Raw genomic sequence first — 19,951 nt, 5'->3', positions numbered from 1 at the left:
CTATCTAACCCCCAGGTTACTCGTAATCTGCCCGGGGTCCGGTTAGTGTTTTTTCAGAAACCCTAATAAATTGGGTGAAAACGAACCTGGAAAAATACATGGAATTAGATAGAAGAGCAACGTAACAATGGCTTCGAAGAACGATGAAAAAGGTGAAAAAAATAGAATATGTTACTGTAGCGTTTGAGCTGCCAATAGTTGTGAGATAACTACCATCGTTGAAATTAGTAAACTCTTGAAACGTGTTAGAAAATAGTTGGTCCATCGGATGAACAGTATACTTTGTGAGGTAACGACAATTTGCCTTTTAATATATATATAATATAATATATTATAATGTGACAATCAACTAGCTAGACATATAAGTTATTAAAAAGTTTTATTCAATGATTGAACATATATATAATACACATTTTAAACCATGTGTAGTGATTTAACATATAATGTATGTTAAAATGTAACACAGATAATGAGACTTTAACTAACGTTATTTTACTTGGTGTAGTGGTTAAAACCAAATATATTTAATTACATAAAGAAGATAAAAATAAAAAATATATCTTAATTGGGGATGGACCAAATCTCTCACACCTCTCACCACGATTAAAGGTTTGGTGAACTCACCTTTGACCCCCTTGTTAACACTCGTGTGGAGTTGTTTGGGGCATTAAAATTTAAAAGTGTGACACGGCTAGGCTTTGACACATCCACTCTCTTTCACTACACATACTCTTAAACAAATAAATTAAACATTTTTGTGTGTCGTTCCAAAAATAAACAAAAAACAAAATATTTTGTGTCTATAGAGGACGAGTGAATTAATACAGAACAGTGAACAACTTTTTATTTTTATTTTTTGAAAGACCAGTATTAAAACGAAAAGAGAAACCACTCACAAGAGACAAGCAACCCAAACAATACAAACCAAAAAAGAATTGTTGAAAAAGTATGAAGAACGTTACATTAAGAAGTCGGTATCCTTTTTTCTTTATTGAAAACTAGGTTATGGACCCGTGTATTACACGGGTTGATCAAATAAGAATTATATAAATAAAAAATACTATAAATTAGAAGAATAGGAATTACATAAATAAAAAATACTATAAATTTAAAGAAAAAAATGTTAAATATACATTTCAATGTAGTATAAAAAATAAAGATTCGGGATGTATCAACTGAAGCTTATGTTAGGGCAATAGTTTTGCACTGCATCAGTCGAGACATTTGAACTAACCGGCCTATGATTAGACATCCTTATATCTGCTCCATTGTAAAAAGTTGTTTTACGCCATTCCCGACCATAAGGTACAGTCATACCTGCATATTCGAGTTTATTTAATACATGAACTTGATGTAGAGGCTCACTTTGATTATGCTAAAAAAGACTCATTTTTAAACAGTAATTCTGTAAGTCTTGTAACAAATGACAAATCTTGTAGTTAAGCAAAATTTAACATTTTTTTTAGTATTTCACATCAAATTCTATAACTTTGAAAAATGTTTGAACTCAAAAGTCAATGAAAATTAGAGACTTCTGCATCTCGGTACATACACATTTTGACTTTTGAGGTCAAACAAAATCTGTCCCAGCAACCTTCCATCTATCACCTATGTTAATACTTCAATTAAATAATTAAGATATATATACAATTCGCTTTATATTTAAAACTCACGTCAAGCCATAAAAAAAACATAACCCACAACTTAACCTCTAAAATTCATTTCATCAAGATGATATGTATATGTATAAAATAATTCTATAAGAAAACATACTTGAAGAACAGACAAAGAATAAAAGGAAACATACTACAAATTGAATTCCATTGCCCTAATATTTGTACTGAAAAGATGAAATGAAAAGCATTTATACGTGCAGAGGAAAAAAAGCACACATGGTTCCAATACACATGTGCCCATTTTGATGACATTAAATGCACTGTGAGATACACAAACATAGTGTACATGAAGGAATGAATAAATGCAATTACGGATATTAACCTAAAGACATAAATTTTATTACCTGATACTACTTTCTGGCCCGAGCGATTACAATAGCAACAAATGGGACTGTTGATTATGGCTCTAATAAAATAATAACAAAAGTACCTTAAGAATGGCCTCTTTTGAGAACCACACCGAGATTAGTCTGATCCTTCTTCTGAAACAGCGAAATCAAACTACATCAACAAATAAAAATAATTTAACAACATTTGTCGGTTTTCTAAAAACAATCGAATAATACATAAGTCAAGGCTAATGTACTATTAAAAGATGTTATTATACCTTTACATTCTCCTTCCATTATTGCAACCACGCCCAACCATTTATTGGTTTGTTTTAGAATACTTATGTCCATCAATTACGGAAATTAGCAATATATAAGTTTTTAAAAATCTTATTATTATGAACATTATTTTAATGGAAACGAAACTACTTGTAAATACTTTTATAAATCAACTATGCTTATGGCTTAAGAGAGACATCTTACCACCACACATTGTCTGTCTGCTGAAACTATTATTAATATTGCTACTCATGCTGCTGTTACCCCAACTGCTATGTTACTAGGTATTGTTACTTACTGCTACATCATCATCATCATCATCATCATCATCATTAATAACGTTTATACTAAATTGAATGATAAGGTTCTCACTAATATCACTTGAAAATGCTAAAGGGATGGCAAAGACATTAGCTAGCAATTGTTGTTTTGTTGGCACCACACAAAATAAAAAATTAAATGACAAATCCACAAAAAATTCACGTCCCGCAAAATAAATTATTGGGCTTCTCGCTGATTAAAATTGCATGTGGGCTTCATATATAAACAAAATCTGGCATTTTCTGGCTAAGACGGTGGCCCAATCAGCTAATCAGAAAACCCACAGTGCCACAACATTAGTCCATGTTTTTATAAAACGGGTAGAGAATAGAGATTACCTTTTTTTCTTTTCCAGAAAAACGACTTTCTTGTATTTAGGCTACCGCACTCTCCAAATTTGGAGAGCCCGATGCCCCACTCTGGCCAGACTATGTTGTCTTAACCAGGCCTACGCTGACTTCGGAGTTTGGCTTGGACATTCCCTCGAGAAACCATACCGTTGTTGTTGTTGTTGTTATTATTATTATAAATGTACATCATGTTCAACTAATTCGATGTAGTTAGTTATCACGACCCAGTGACAACTACCCCCACATGGCTACAAATATTTCCTACTTCGTTTCCATCAAACCCACTCCATCTCGGTTCATCGAATGAACATGCTGAGAATGGTCTCATGGCGGCGGTGCGACGCTACGGCAGACCGGCAGTGGTGTTTGGTTTGACAGGCCGTATATGAAAAGAAATTGACCAAGTATTTGACTGGGCCTTACATGTTTGCAGTCACTACTAAAACGCTTGGGCTTTCAACACTCAACTACTCAACAACATTAACAGCCCAGAACGAACCAGCCCACTGTAATGGGCTACCCAGAGGCCCAAACATCTGAGAATGTACTAAACTACTAATGTTAGGGCCGTCCAAACCGCTCGCCGCTCGCTTGAAAAATGCTCGAAAAATGCTCGCTCGTTTTTTCGCTTGATTGAAAACGAGCCGCTCTGCTCGGTTCGGTTTGTAAACGAACCAAGCAACGAGCAAGGGTCCTCTCGATTCGGTTCGGCTCGAATATTTTTAATTATTTTTTTTATATAATTATATATGAACAAATATATAAATATATAGACAAAACACGTAAATATAAGCTTACAATTATTTTTACCCCTTTAAAATTTCCATATTCCGTCAATTTTATAGTTTTATTTGTTCGATTCAAGTTTTTAGAATACTAAAAGTTTGTTTACATGAACATTATATCTCACTCTAAACTTACTTTTAATAAAAATTTACAATATATTACATGTTTGTCTAAAAACTAATAATTTATTTATAAAATATATTATTTACAACCTTCAAATTTGTTTTTTATTGAAAATTTAAAATTGAAAAATAAACAAATAATGTTCGAAATCGCTCGATATCCAATCGAAAAATGCTCGATTCGATTTTGGCTCGTTTCATTTTTCGCTCATTTCGAATTTCAGCCGTTCGGTTCGGTTGTAAACGAGCCAAGCAACGAGCAACCCTTCGCTCGGTTCGGCTCGGCTCATGAACAGCCCTACTAATGTAGTCCAAAGACTCCAAAAAAACTCAAATGTCATGTGCGTTGTTAAGATTTTATTTTTATTTTAGTGTTTGTTTAGCCGTGTAAGAATGAGAAAACCTTTTTTTTCCCTGAAAAAAAGTTAATAAACTTTATTTTTTTACCACTTAAATTAGCGTTTGAAATCGTTATAAACGATAACTACAATTTCTACGTTGAGCTGACTTCACCAAGTATGCATGCAATGAAAGAACATAATATTTGTAAAATTCGTACGCGTTCTTGTTGACGCACCAAATATACCTTATATGTTTTAGGAATGTTACGTTTATATTTTTATGAAACAATATCTATCACCAATAAATACACAAGTACAATAATAGTCTTGAGAGAGGAAAAAAAGGGAGCTGTAATATGTGATTGGACATGTTTTAGCAAATTCCAGGTATGGGCTAATGGAATATGAGACAAAAGCGTCATGTTCATTTAGTCAAATCCTGTCTTCTTCAAATTGTGCATCCAAACTTTCAATCTTGCCCCATGATCCAATCAAGGTCATCCTATGCAAATGGTTTCGTGTCATTGACTCTAGAAGGCAATATGCCTAGCGTCAATTGGGATTATCTTATTTTGTCAGTTAGCCGGGTATTAGGAAAAAAACATGTATTTACTAGTATCGAGTTCTCATATTTGTAAAAAAATACGGAGCTAACATATAATAAACGTATATATTTGTCGGTTTGTCCTCTCAAAGGATTTAGATATTGTAGTTCACTGGTAGTAAAGTTGATAAAAAAACCGACTATAATATAATTAAATCATTTCTCATTTAAAAAATCTTCTTAAAGGTTTTAGATCCATTGCAACTCACAAATGTTCTTATTGGTTCTAGGATTTGAGGATGATATTATCAATTAACCGATTCATAAAGTTTGCAGCGGATAGAAGATTGTGAAGATAAAGATTTAAAGAATCCATGAAGTTTCGTAGGAATTCGCTAGTTTCGTAGAGCTTGCTCGTGAAACCACAAGCATTCTAATTAGTGAAAGTATCAAGAAAGCCAATGAATCTTCACGATGGAGTATGCGAATTTGGTCCAACTCCATTATGTGAAACTTCATGGAGATATCTTTGTGAAAGTATACGTGTTTGTTCATGAGTGGCGGCTCGTTGAACCGAACAGGCTCAAGGGTCTATAAATAGCAAACCATACCTCATTTGTTGGTGACGGTATATTGTGTATGTGAGCCACCGCTCCGGGGTGGGCTTCTCCGAGGAGGAACGAAGTTATGTAATCATTGTAATAATAAAAGTTGTTTACCGGAAGCATAGCTTTGTTGCTCTTATCATTTATATATTGTTGTTTGTTCGATCGATCGGTTCGTGAGCCATCTTCATCACGCGCACCGAAAACAGGCCCAAATCCCTAGATCTAGGAGCTACAATTTTCACTTATTATAGTGTTCAAATTCAGTACTCTAGTTTTGTATTACCAAATTTGAGATCATAAGGTTTGAATCCTAACGTCAATGGAACAAGTTTCTTTGTAAAGATTTAAAAAAACATAATAAAACAAAAAATGGTGTTGATTTAATGGTATGAGTTTCAAGTGTCGTGACCATAATTTTTTTTTTATAATTTAGAAATAGCTGTATGAGTTGTTTTAAAAAATAAACTAAGAATTAATATGTACTATGACAAATCTAAATTCAAAGTTACACTAAAAATTACTACATTAATTTCTTTATCTTTTTAATTACATACTATTTTTTATACATTCATCATTACTATTTATTTTTCCTTCACTCCGAGCATTCACATTCAGTTCCCTACCATATATATATATATATATATATATATATATATATGGTAGGGAACTGAATGTGAATGCTCGGAGTGAAGGAAAAATAAATAGTAATGATGAATGTATAAAAAATAGTATGTAATTAAAAAGATAAAGAAATTAATGTAGTAATTTTTAGTGTAACTTTGAATTTAGATTTGTCATATATATATATATATATATATATATATATATATATATATAACTACACTAAAAAGCACTACAGTTTCTCATTTTCAATTAAATAACACACTTTTATACTTTTATTCTTATCATTTATCGCTTCTTCACTCACAACCACTTTCAAAAAATAGAAAAATATTATACGGTGTGAACAATGAAACCCCAAATTTAACTTTTCCGTATAACATTTTGTTTCTCCTCTACTTACAACCACTTATAACCATATCATATAATTTACAAATTCCCCTCACATACTTACAGGGGATAGGTTGAGAATGCTCGACTCACAACCACTTTTAGAATTTATTAAAAAATTATAGGGCATGAACAGTAATTTTTCAAATATACAGAAAAATCATTGTATTTCTCTATTCTCAACTCACAACATTCTGAACCACTCCCTAAATTATAAAAACTTCACTCGCATATTTTAATGGATTTAATGTGAATACTCTAATGTCAATCACTACTACAAAATTATGGTTATTTACTGAAAAAATTAATTTGCCTCCCAGAAGAGTGTACATGGAAATGTATTTACCAAATAGGTATAGTCGTAAAAATTTTACTAAAATAATTTCTTTTTTGTTTAATTTGCTTATTTCTCATATAATATATTATATACATATGATAAATTAAACCTCATTCAATAATAACACAAAAATTGGCATTATATTAGGTTTTATTTTTGTTTTCCTATGGGATGTTTAACTTCTGCATTTAGGTTACATAGTAAAATTTGATGCCAATACCCGTTGTTTGTTAGTTATTAAGCCATGTAATCTACATACTGTTATATTTCTTTTTTATTTTGACAAAGATTAATAGCATATAAAAACAAAGAAAAAAATAAAAAATATATTAAAATTGATATTTAAAAATGGTTTTCACGATCTTTTCAGTTTTTAATGGTTTTCATTGGAACCCTACGTCCCTATATGCAGGTGTTTTGGTTTCCTAAAATTAGTTGGGCAGGTGTTTTGGTTTCCTAAAAATTTGCATCTTCATGTGGTTTTGCATGGAATCTTTGAGATCTTTACGTCATGTTTATCTATGCTGTCTTCATCTCCCACGTACATTTCGGGTCAATTTTTGAAAAGAATCTTTATCTCAAATATATGTAATAATACATGACTAGATTGCATGATATCTAGTTTACCTGAATTCATTCAATTGTCACGAGTGATATTCCCTTTCATAATATCAATCTTTAATAATAATGGCATAATTATTAATATTAATCATTTACTTGAATACTAAAACATTGAAATTAACTTATGTATGAGAAGAGTAGCACTACATATTATGATAGTAATCTATTCGTGTAAGGCCCGTTTTGTTATTAGTCTTTCGTATTTGTATCTCGTTAGTTTACGCTTCTATTTTGTTTACGTTTGTATGTTTTGGGCCGAGGCCTTGTGCAATTGGAGCCCATTGGGCCTTATTAATGAAATAATGTATGACGATACACACACTATATAATGTGTGTGTATAGCATACACAAGACAACCCTTTGAAAAAATATTGTTTTAACCTACAAACTTTCTCGATCCTCCCTCTCTAACTCAACGACCATACCCACACCACAAGATCCGAGATCTCGGTCCTAGCTAGTTGTTTCCGCCAACTAGTTGAGAGGTTCATCCAAGACGACTAGTACTTAGTTTGTTGTGTTGTTTGAGCCGGTCACGGGACCTACAATTCAACGCTATATTTTAAGCCCAATTAAAAAGGTTATATAATTCTGTTATATTTTACATTTTTCGTTTCTTTGGATTGTATCTAGGAACAAAAAGGTACAAATTAGACACCTATAAAGTAATGTTAGAAGGATGTTGGTGCATAAATGTACTGGCAATCATTTGTTCTTTAACGTTACTTTATACGATTTCCTAGTTCATCACTTTTTTAAAGTTCCCGATTAAACCCTCTCATATAGGCTTTGAATTTTTATCTCAAATAACTTCTTTATTAAAATGAAATTGTTTTAACATAAATGAATTTGATCAAAATTTTGTATTTGGCAAACTAAATAATTGGCAGACCTGGTATGTGGAGAAGGGGGGCGGCCGCCCACCTTAAAATTTTATCTTCTTTAAGTATATTCGCAATTTAGTGACACCGCCCCCCATGAAATTTTGACACTGCCCTCCATAAACAGGACTACTAGAGGATCTTAGTGAAAAGAGAAGGCAAAAATATCAATTTTAGAATTTTCTTCGGTCGTTTAATGTTTACAACAAGGGTCTGCAGCTTTTGTTCGGTGAAGATAAGAAAGAGGTGGAAGAAAGAGATGAAGTTGATTTATTACTTTTACTTTATTTTCATTTAATAAATGTACTTTCTGGATCCTCACTAAAGATTTGAAACATACACGAAGGCTATGTGTACTGGAGGGGCTATAATTGAGAGCGAATTGTGACACGTGGCGCTCAGTTAGCAAAGGAGACGAATTTGTTTTTGGGGTGTAATGGTGTAGAGTCTACAAGTTGGGCCCACAGTATTTTTTTTATTATTTTCTTTTTATAATTAAACTAATCAAATAAAAACCAATTTCTTCAAATAATAAAATAAAAATGCATTAAAATTAAAAAGAAATACAAAAAAAATACATAAATAAAAATATAAAAAAAACATATAGCTCGGTTGGCGTACATGTTTAGTTTCGGGTCGGGAAATTGAAACAGATAGCTCGGTTGGTTTAGGTTCATCGGGTTCCATTGTAAGTTCACGTTCGGTTGGTTTTGCGAACCATGATGTTGACCGAAAGGAGGGAATGGGTGGTTTGGTTGGTTCGGGTTGTTTCTATGATTCATTTTGCATATACATATATATACACACACACAACATATATACATATACATATATATACACACACAACATATATATATACATATACATATATATACACACACATACATATAATATAATAATAATATTTATTCTTCTTCCACGGCGATAAAAACCCCCCGCCCCCGCCCCTTTCGCCCAAAAATCGCCCGGGGGGGCGGTGTTCGCGCCCAAAATCGCCCAAATCTACACCCCATTACACATAGGCTACGGTCCTATAGTTTTTATATTTTACAGTTTACAACCACTAAAATGGTATCTCTTTAACTTTTGATTTATTTATATATTCATATGTTAATTTAATTCAATAATTTTTGGTTTTTAGTTGTATCTTACTGAATTAATTTGTAGCTTTATTTAATATAACTTTGTAGTTTATAAAGTTAAATGTTATAAATTTTTCATTTAATTTTATTATTTCATTTGAAAAGGTATATCTTAAGAATAAACAAGACAATTTAAACAAATTAATATTCGACTTACATGGGTTGGTGTGTATTTGTTGAGTAATAGCTAATAGAATTAGTTGTATATAGTTCTTGAGAGTAATGTACGAAATTGTATTTTTGTTATTGATATCTAATAACGGTTGATATAGTTTTGTTATATAATTGAAATTTAATTTAGCTTTATTATTTTAGTTACATGACCCTACCCGACCCGACTCTGAATTGACTTGTCATTAATGCAATAAGCACCCGACTCTGGAAAAAATTCCGCCCCCCATAAAATAAAATTCTGGGTCCGCCACTAAAATAAAGAATATATACCTAATCAGTAGTACTTGTAATGACAAAAAAAATCTCATTGCTTACTTAATTTGTTCCTTCCGAGTCCTTTGATACTATTTGACTTTTTGTCGAAATCAAAAGTTTGGGGAGAGTACTGAAAGGGGTTGTTGAACCGTACTTCCTAGAGAATAATATATGATAATGAAATATTTACTTGCGAGTTGGAACACTAATTAAAAACTTTCATATGTTTACAATATAATCTCTCTTCACATGTAGATACAAAGTGAACCAAAGTGCTCACAAGAAGGTAACAAAATATATTGGTTGCATTATTGATGTCATGGTTGAGCCGTGCATCAACTATTAGGACTTAGGAGACACAATATCAAAAGTAGGTTGCAAAGCACAAACAACCTCATGTGTAGTAGAAGAATAAAAAAGGACGAAGTGTTCAAATCAACCTCAAAAAAGTCGACACCTACAAAGTAATGTTGAAGGATGTTGGTGCATAAATGTACAAACATTTGTCTATCTTGATATTATAAAGTTAAAAATCATATTTGATAAACATCAACTCAAGATGACTATATGATCTTGTGCTATGCTCTTAGAATGCTCAAATCAACCAAAGAACTTTGAATGACTCAACAATAAAATGACAGTTCTTCATGGTCAGTGGGTGTATCGACCGTCCAACTAACACTCCAAAATGACTAGATTATAAATGACCCGACACGTTTAGGTGTGGCAATATGGCTCGGCCATGGATCAACGATACAATCGCTAGGAAAATTTCAAGAACAAAAGAATTTATGTAACACCCGAACCCCAAGATTTATAATGATAATGATTGGGTTTACACATGCAACATAGTTCTAAAGCTCAAATTAAGACATTAAACTATAGCATAAATTAGTGTTGTTACAATATTGTCCAACAATGGATCGGAGATCTTAAATTAAAACATGAACTGTCTATAAATCGTATAGAGATGTCAATCTTGAGTAGGTAGTCCGCTCTAGTTCTGTCAATCCCGAATGTCCTCTAAAAGGTCATACACTTTACTTGAGATACACAATAAAAATCAATGTTGCTGAGTGAGTTTGAGCTTTACTTAAGTTAGAATAAAAAAAGGGTTTAAACTTAAAACATAACTTTATCATTATCATATACTTTAGCAAAGCGTTAAGGATATGTCACAAAGACATACTACTTATGACTATGGTAATATAACTTCCATACTTTCACTTACACACGTCAAATTATCATCATCTGCAAGTTTGCAATTATAATACCATCAAGAATGACTGTTATCATTCCAACTATTATAATTGTCAGTTGTACAATTTTGGCAAGCCTCAAATACATTGCCATATAATAATGGCCAGGAGAGCCTTCAGGATAAAGAGGCGACAATCCACCGTTACTCTTGATATTCATATTGATCAATTGATCTTAGATTCATTGTAGCTACAATGAAGGCATCCATAACAAAATTTAACCCAAAAAAATAAATAAATAAGTTTTATTTGTATTAATATTTAAAGCGTTTAATTTATATGCTTGATGAAATGAAAGTTGACAATAGTGTTTGGTCAAAATAGCCTTGTCGGGAGAGCTAGTGAGAAAAGAACTTGAGTCATTGCTTACTTGTTAAGCAAGATGTATTCGTAATTTGTAGACTTTTGTTGATGTTTTCTAGTTTCTAGTGTATAAGGTTGACATTAAATTTTAAATTGTTTCTTAATTTTCATCCATGTTATTTTATTTATATTAGTTGGCTAAAGAAGTGAGGAACACGTGTGTGGTAAGAATTTTGAATCATGTGTTAACAAAAAGATTATATTAAAAGAATTAATAGTCTAGTTTCTAGTGTATAAGGTTGACATTAACTTTTAAATAGTTTATTTTAATTTTTATTTTAATCCGTTACTGCTATTTTTTAGTTGACCAAAGAACTCGTGTGTGGTAAGAATATTGAATCAAATATGTTGAACAAAAAGATTATAATAAAAGAATTAGAAATGATCGAGTATCACAAAAGGTTGTAGTAAGTAAGATTGTTCTGCCGACAACATACATTTTTTTCCCTTTTTCATAACATGTATATTTATACCTACTTTATAATTCAATATTAAGTTAATTAAATCTCTAAATAAGTTATAGTGACTAATTATTGTTAATGAGATGGTGGTGGAGTGATAACAAAGAGAGTTAGTGTACGCTCCATGTGACCCAAGTTTCAATCTTGCATCCACCATATACTTTCAGCGGCACCCGATAATGATGTGAAACTAGGCAAGTGGACAACGATCACTATTTCGTCCTTGAATTGAATGAGTTTTATCTCACCACATTTGCATATCTTCGAGCGAGTGTTCACCTGGCGTCGGCCCTAGGTGATGGTTTTCCCCAATTCGGAGACAAGTGTATCATGATGTAGTGAATTTTGCTAGTATTCCATTTGGAGTATTCATTAGTCGTTTAAAAAGGAAAGAACGTAACTAATTGTCAATGCAACATCTACAAAGTTCAATTAAAGACCTTACAAAGAAATTAAACGCCTTTCATACCATAAACCATATCAAAGTAGCCATTAATAGCGGCGAATCTAAGAATTTTGTTAAAGGTGATCGGGGATTAAAAATTTACAATAACATAAACAAGTTAGATAATTACCACATACAAAAACAGGCTAAATAAATATAGTTAATTATTTCTGAAAAAACATTTAAATATTTGTTGGTATATGATTCAAATTACTAATTAGTATTATGATATTTGTTGGTATATATATTTTGGAGAAATAACTAACCAAATTTGGTTGTAATATGTACTTTTTGTTTAAAGGTTTTCCATTTAAAAACTTTCTATTCCTAGACAGATAATTCTAAGTGGATGTCAAGCCCCCAACCGATCATCAAACCCAAACATGGGTCGTAGTGAAATATAATGTCACGACTTAAAACCTATAATAACAACTCGAAGAATTTTAGACACGACTTAGTTAAACACCATAGAATTTTTCAAATAATACAAACTCGATTGTTTTCAAATAGCTAATTTATTACCACACAAAAACAAACAAGCCCATAAGCCGAGCCAAGTTGGCCGAACAAACAGGTCAACCAAACCATACATACATACATATACATACATACATACATATGAATGTAAACACAAGTTTACAACAATACGAACTCGAATAATTTCTTAATTCTATTTAACGGATATTAGTTTCAACTTTTGGTTATTGATCAAATTAATTATTCATGTTTATGAAAAAAGAGTGTTAAATTCTTATTAATTATGATGAATAATCACATATAAGAGCTGGGGTTGGTTGGATCACACGTGGACTTTTAGCCGCATATAGTACAAGCTAGAAAACATCATCACAGAAATATGCCAAAGTCAAAAGTAACCTAACATAATTGACTAGACTAATACGATTTCTTTAGGGAGGTGTTCGGCCATCTTGTGGCTACCCCTTCCAAGTACTTCAACATATGCAAGCACACCATCATCATCTTTGTGGGTACCCGGTGAAAGATGAGGATATGGGTTGTGATAACCGTTATAAGATGACCACTCATGATGAGGGCCAATATAGTTGTTGGCTAAAAATATATGTTTAAACTATTTAAATACCTCACTTTTTAATTTATCATTTTACTTTTATCAAAATCCAAATAAATCTACCAATATTCTATACACACAAAAATAATATTTATGTGTAGATTCAAATAAATCAAAGTTGATGAAAACAAGAAATCTCAAGGAGCTGGTACCAGTTCAAAAAAAGGTGTTTCCAGCTCGAGAAGTGGTACTTCAAGGTCGAGTCGAAATCAAAATCTGAAGGCATGATTAATTCCTGAGTGAGCCCGGTGAGAGGCGGGCCTAATTATCTAAGGAGAGATGGTTTAGCCTGTTAATTATGTGATAATTAGGTTTCCTAGTTTCCTTTGCTTATTAAGTTGGGTTTCTCCTATATATAGACAGCAATTAAGTGGCGTTCAATGACTTATTAGAGTTATTGTATTAGGGTTATTGAGTTAAATTTCTTATATATAATAAAAGTGAGTTTTACTTAATATTTTGTTCGTGCTTTTATTTTTTTTGTGTTCTTGATATCAATTCAATCTTTAAAATCAACCGAAACAGATGTTTACACAACACTCACAGATATTTCTAGTGATTCCAACCATACGACTATTCGGTAATACCAATATGACTTTTCGGTCCCCGCGTAGCAATGAGGAACGAACCCTTTTGATTTATGATAATCATGATGATGATGATGATGATGATGATGATGATGATTAAGATTTTGTGCCCAGAAATGGTATTCTCCGTAGAAATAGTAACAAAAAGAAAGATTAGGATGAAGGTCTTGAATAAATGCAAGTTAAACAAGACATTGAGATAGAAGAAGGTGACCAAGGTGGTGCAAGTAAACGAAGATTCAAACAACGGATGGATCATGTATTATGGACAACCGAGCATGAGTTAGCTTTGTGTAAAGCTTAGGTTCATATTCCCCAAAAGACGTACATCGGAAATCAACAAACAAAGACTAGTTTCTAACTTTCTATGCTAAGTGATATAGCATTCCAATAATCTCGTAGGCGGAAGAAATCGAATGGTTCATCAACTAAATTTAAAATGGAGCCTATGAAAACAAAATAAACTTATTCAACAAATATTGGATTTAAGCAGCATAATTTCTATTTATTTTATTTTAAGTTCCATATTTTTAGTATATTGTAACAGTTATTATTTTAGTTAACTATTGTATTAGTTTTTATTTTCATAACATTATAGGAGCGCCGAGCGTTTATGAATTATTGGATGTAACAATCTTGATGTGATGAAAAAGACATTAAATGATAACCAAAGACACTCGGGCGTTATGTGATTACCAAAAAAGACACCCTGATCGAGTGACTCTCGGACGCTTCACCCATAAATGGGACTTTGCCCCATATATCATGCTTTCGATAATAAAACACACTTAGATAATTCTCAATAGAGAATGCACTAATGACATGATATAGTTTTAAAACTTTGTTAGTATTATGTGGCATTTTCCTTCTTAATAAGGTATGTTCCACCTACTTCATTTCAAAATTCAAATCTTATTTTGAGATTTAAATAAATGGTTGTAAAACATCTATTAGATTTGATTTTTATTAAAACTTACATGGATCATATTTTTATGAAAAAAAAACCTCATTTGTATAACTCTTGTTTTAAGGATTAGTTTGAGATCTCTCTTATTTTACAGCATATTCATGTTGTATATAAAGCCTTGATCCAAACTTGTTAACGTAGATTCACAATTCTTGGTCCGTGTAGACTAATTACAACTTTCATTTTGGTTACCTTCCATGAATTTGTTGATTGTCTAAGCTTGAGATGATCCATTTAATGTACATGGACATATACGTGGTATATATTCTTAATCAACATCAAAATAACTAATCATTAAATCAAAATTAATGTTATATATTGTTATGTATTCTTAATCATCATCAAAATAACTAATAATTAAATCAAAATTAATGTTAAATATTGTTATGTATTCTTAATCATCATCAAAATAACTAATAATTAAATCAAAATTAATGTTAAATATTGTTATGTTCATGTTATCGCAAGTCTTATAACCATAACACGATATACAAGCAATTGTCTATTCAATTATTTGTACAACTTCACGTGCCATATGCCAGCCTAGCTACCTGATTATATTAAGTCAAATTAAGTGATCACATATTGACTTTTTTTCACATAAAAAAAAGTCCTCTTATTTACTTACACTGTTACAGATTTGAGTTCACCCTCTCATTTTTAGAGAGTTAAATACAATACCATTAGACTATTAGGTTATTGGTAGACTATGTTATAGCCGGCCATCGTTATTTTTGCAACCTATTTGTGTTATCTTTATTTATACGTCATTGATAAATGATGTGTTTTACACCAATCCATGCATTTTATGTATAGAACACTTGGTCTAATTCAAGAAAGTATATACTTTTATGTTATCTTTATTTATACGTCATTAACTAATGATGTGTTTTACACCAAACCACATATTGGCTTGCATAAGATAGACACACACTCTAATTATGATATATGCCTGAACATAAAACATTTTTTTTAATTGAACGACTGCTTTAACGTGTCTATGCATGAAATAAACCCCCACAAGGCAAAAAATACAAAACAAAAGAAAGGAAGAACTCAATACATCATATATACTGAGAAAAAAAAACAATTACGTACAAAAATAAACCACACACTTAATTTTTATTTCGTCAACTTATTGTCACGTCACTGGACTACGCATCGTTCTTCCCAGATTTCCCAGTGGTGAACGATAGCGAAAAAACCCATTTGGGCAGCGACTTTGATTTTCTTGAATTTAGGGGCCGTCGTTGATGGTTTTGATTGTTTTTTTGAACCGTCTCTGCAAACGTGCTCAGACGTTGCATGGCTAACACTAGGGTTTCTTTGGACATATTCGCAAAACAAACCCTAAACCAACCCAGTTCATTACAATGACAAGATGAACCGGGTGATATGTTTAACCCTACTTCATACACAATCTTCTTCCATAACTCCATTTCACCTTCAAAAGTTTGTGCACTTAATAAACATCTCATATCCACCCAACTAAACAAACCCGAATTCCCTTTCAAGCATCGAATACCGGTCTTTTGTAACGCCTTCTCCATCATTTCATGTCGTTGTTTCAACCTTCTTCTATTTTCGGTTAAATAATGTTTCGTAAACTTTTTATCAGATAAAATTTGAGATAGTAAATATTGAGTTTGAGACGAAATTAACCCGAAGCTCGACATTTTCGTTGCAGCCGAGACGACAACATTATCGTTCGAGTAAATCGCCCCAATTCTAAAACCGGGCAAACCAAGATCTTTAGAGAGACTATAAACAATGTGAACTCGTTTAGCGACATCTGTGTTCATAAGATCCTTGTTCTTTAACACCTCCATGATACTCACAAAACCCGGGGCCGAAAACACGGTTCCCGAGTAGATTTCGTCGCTAATGAGATGGAGATTGTTAATGGAGATGAATTTAACAAGAAGCTCAAGCTCATGCAAGCTTAGGGGGTGTTTGTTTTTTCTTCAAACATCTTCAAGGGAGCTAATGTCTGCAGGCGCGCAGACATTACCCTTGAAGACTGTTTGTTTTTTTTCTTAAAACAGATCTGAAGTTATCTTCTTTCATCTTAAAAGAAAAGCAAGGAAATCTTGCTTAAAACATCTTCACAAAAAAACCCTACTCTTCTCCCTTTGCAGCCACCCTCTCATCCACTGCTCCTACCACCGTCCGCCAACACCACCACCCACCGTACGCCGCCACCACCACCCCCGTACCCCGCCGCCACCGTCCACCACCATCCACCGCCACCACCACCGTCCACCACCCACCATCCATCACCACCACCGTCCACCACCCACCATCCGCCACCACCACCACCATCCATCACCGCCACCACCACCATCCATCACCCACCACCACCACCATCCATCACCGCCACCACCACCACCATCCATCACCGCCACCACCACCGTCCACCACCCACCATCCATCACCACCACCGTCCACCACCCACCATCCATCACCACCACCGTCCGCCACCACCACCACCATCCATCACCACCACCGTCCACCACCCACCATCCATCACCACCACCACCATCCATCACCGCCACCACCACCATCCATCACCCACCACCACCACCACCACCATCCATCACCACCACCGTCCACCACCAACCAAAACCATCCATCACCACCACCCATTGTCCACCACCACCATCCACCGCCACTACCCACCGTCCGCCGCCACTACCACCATCCACCACCACCACCTTCCACCACCCACCAAAACCAAATCGGCATGGCAAGCAAAGACTAAAAACTAGATGTAACTTGAATAAATGACTTCTATCTTGTGAGATAAGTTTGACAGTTATGCAGACAGTATCAGCTTATAAAAACAAACAGTCTTATATTTTCAGCTTGCAGATCTTCAGACCACATCTTCAGTTGCAGACATGAAAACAGATGAAATCAGCTTGCAGACAGTTTATGTCTGCAAAAACAAACAGCACCTTAGTGATGTACCCAATGGGTTTGAAGGGTTTGTCACTAATACACCTTTAACTTTAAGGTTCTTGCTTTGAGCTTGTTGATACGCATCTTGGAGAGCCGATTCGGTTATTCGGAAACCATTTGAACTCGAGCAATGGATCGGTACTATCTCGGCTCCGGTTCGCCACTTGAGGTCTCTATCGAACCTATAATGATATACAAGAATACATTAATTGTTGAAATTTATTAATAAATGAAGTTGGTAGCTAGTAACATATCATATTCATGTTGAATATGTGTATGTATATGTATATATATATATATATGAACTTATTACTCACCCTGGATAATATGGTGTCGGAATAAGGAAAGCGTCACCAGGATCAGCAAGACAAAACATTAAGGTTTCATTGGCCGAGGTTGCACCAGCTGTCAGTACAAGGTTGTTTGGATTGAAAGTTACTTTGTTGTCTCTAATCTCTGACATGAAATCAACTAATGCCTGTAAATCCAAAACATTTATATAAAAAGTTACTAATTATATTGAGTAAACAAGATTTTATATATGAAAATATGAAGGGTAATTTTACGCTATAATTTTGCTAGTAGCGTAATTTCATTACTGTACTTGTAAAACTGTAGCGTAATAAAATTTTAATCACGCTATACGTGTATTACCAAATTTAGTTAGACACAATATTTTTGATTTGTATGTTGTCCCTTAATTAAATAATAATAGATTTTAATGTAAATAATAAACAAATTAAAATTCAAAGTACGTAGCTAGCTTACGTTTTTAAAAGCAGGAAGACCATGATAATCTTGAAACAGTGCAAGTTCTCTAAAACTGGTAACACTTTGAGCCGTAAAACCCGAAGCATTCGGGTTGTTACCAAGCCACGATTCAAGGAGATCGAACGAGAGTTGATTCTCCGCAAGACCCATTTGAATAATACCGTCAGGATTATCAACCGGGTGATACGGATTCTTCTCGTACTCTTCCCATCCGAGAAAGTAGGACGAATCTTGGCCGTGTGAGTTACAAGTGGCTTTTGCGGACAACATTGTCGATCATTAACCGGTGTCGGATTTTGTGTGTGGAGATAAGCTAGAGAGTTGCGTGTTTGGTTTGGTGAGTGAAGAAGGTTATGGTTTGAATGAAAGGTTTGACAATTAAGGGGTGTATATATAGAGGACGAAATGGTGAAAGATGTAATAAGAATGACACGTCAGATTATTGACTTGGGATTTGTAGGTGCAGGTTTAAACATGACCAGACAAGAGTTTTAGTTTTAAATTGTTTTTAAAAAAATATTCTGCACGCTTCAAGAATAAAAATCTAAAAGACTAGGACTTTACATGAGTTTCTTTTTATTTTATGTTTTATGATTTTGTGTCACTTTTTAAAATATATATATATATATATATATATATATATATAATCAAATGTGAAATGATTTATTTTATAATTGAGGTGCAAAATGAGATTTGTATGTTTAATATAATTTTTTTATGGTTAATAATATTAAGGGATAATGGCTAGAAAAGTGAAAAACAAATGCAATTAGTCTTTAATTATTGTTAACTTTTATTTTTTAGTTATAAAATATTTTATAAAATAAATGTTTTTTCTAATGACGATTTACTATGCGGGTAATTGCGCAAAATCTAAACACGCTATTAACTATGCCTTATAGTAACCATTTTTACGTTACTAGATATAATTATTTATATATATGTTAAGTGTATGTGCCATTAATTATGTATATTGAGTGCGTTATGTGTGTGCAATTATGATCATAGGGATTTATACCGATTTATACTGACGGATATACCTCCCTCCAAATCACATGTGCGTTATAGCATTTACACTTCGCTCGTTAAAAACGCTTTGTGCAATAACCCTCTATATATTCGTGCGTATGTATATTCATTAAAAACGCTTTGTGCAATAACCCTCTATATATGTGGGTTATATTTGAATGTGCAAACTAATAGCTTTTTTCACTAAGAGCTAATAAGTGTGATAAAATATTTTATATTCGGTGTAAACTTATCAAATGAA

General features: G+C 33.0%; 1 protein-coding gene across 1 annotated transcript; it reads right to left on the bottom strand.

Annotated features, from left to right (window-relative positions):
- Nucleotides 1-15,807: 15,807 nt before the first annotated feature.
- Nucleotides 15,808-19,265, bottom strand: LOC143580266 (1-aminocyclopropane-1-carboxylate synthase 3-like). The gene is made up of 4 exons (XM_077063350.1): nucleotides 18,679-19,265; nucleotides 18,228-18,388; nucleotides 17,907-18,092; nucleotides 15,808-16,890 (listed from the first exon to the last, which is right to left on the bottom strand). The coding sequence occupies exons 1-4, from the start codon at nucleotides 18,949-18,951 to the stop codon at nucleotides 16,104-16,106; spliced, it is 1,407 nt and encodes a 468-aa protein (XP_076919465.1). The 5' UTR covers nucleotides 18,952-19,265; the 3' UTR covers nucleotides 15,808-16,103.
- Nucleotides 19,266-19,951: the final 686 nt, after the last annotated feature.

This window comes from Bidens hawaiensis, unplaced genomic scaffold (genome assembly GCF_021521415.1).
Source record: "Bidens hawaiensis isolate Kalapana, Puna unplaced genomic scaffold, B.hawaiensis_p1.1 tig00030294_1, whole genome shotgun sequence".
Lineage (NCBI taxonomy): Eukaryota > Viridiplantae > Streptophyta > Magnoliopsida > Asterales > Asteraceae > Bidens > Bidens hawaiensis.
The sequence above is the reverse complement of the archived record's forward strand: the minus strand, read 5'-3'. Positions and strand labels throughout refer to the sequence as shown.

Excerpts from the sequence above, each read along its gene's own strand:
- LOC143580266 (XM_077063350.1), bottom strand. The coding sequence starts at position 18,951 with ATGTTGTCCGCAAAAGCCACTTGTAACTCACACGGCCAAGATTCGTCC. Across the intron at positions 18,389-18,678 it reads GTCTTCCTGCTTTTAAAAAC|GCATTAGTTGATTTCATGTC; the intron begins GTAAGCTAGCTA and ends TTGGATTTACAG. Across the intron at positions 18,093-18,227 it reads CCGACACCATATTATCCAGG|GTTCGATAGAGACCTCAAGT; the intron begins GTGAGTAATAAG and ends ATATCATTATAG.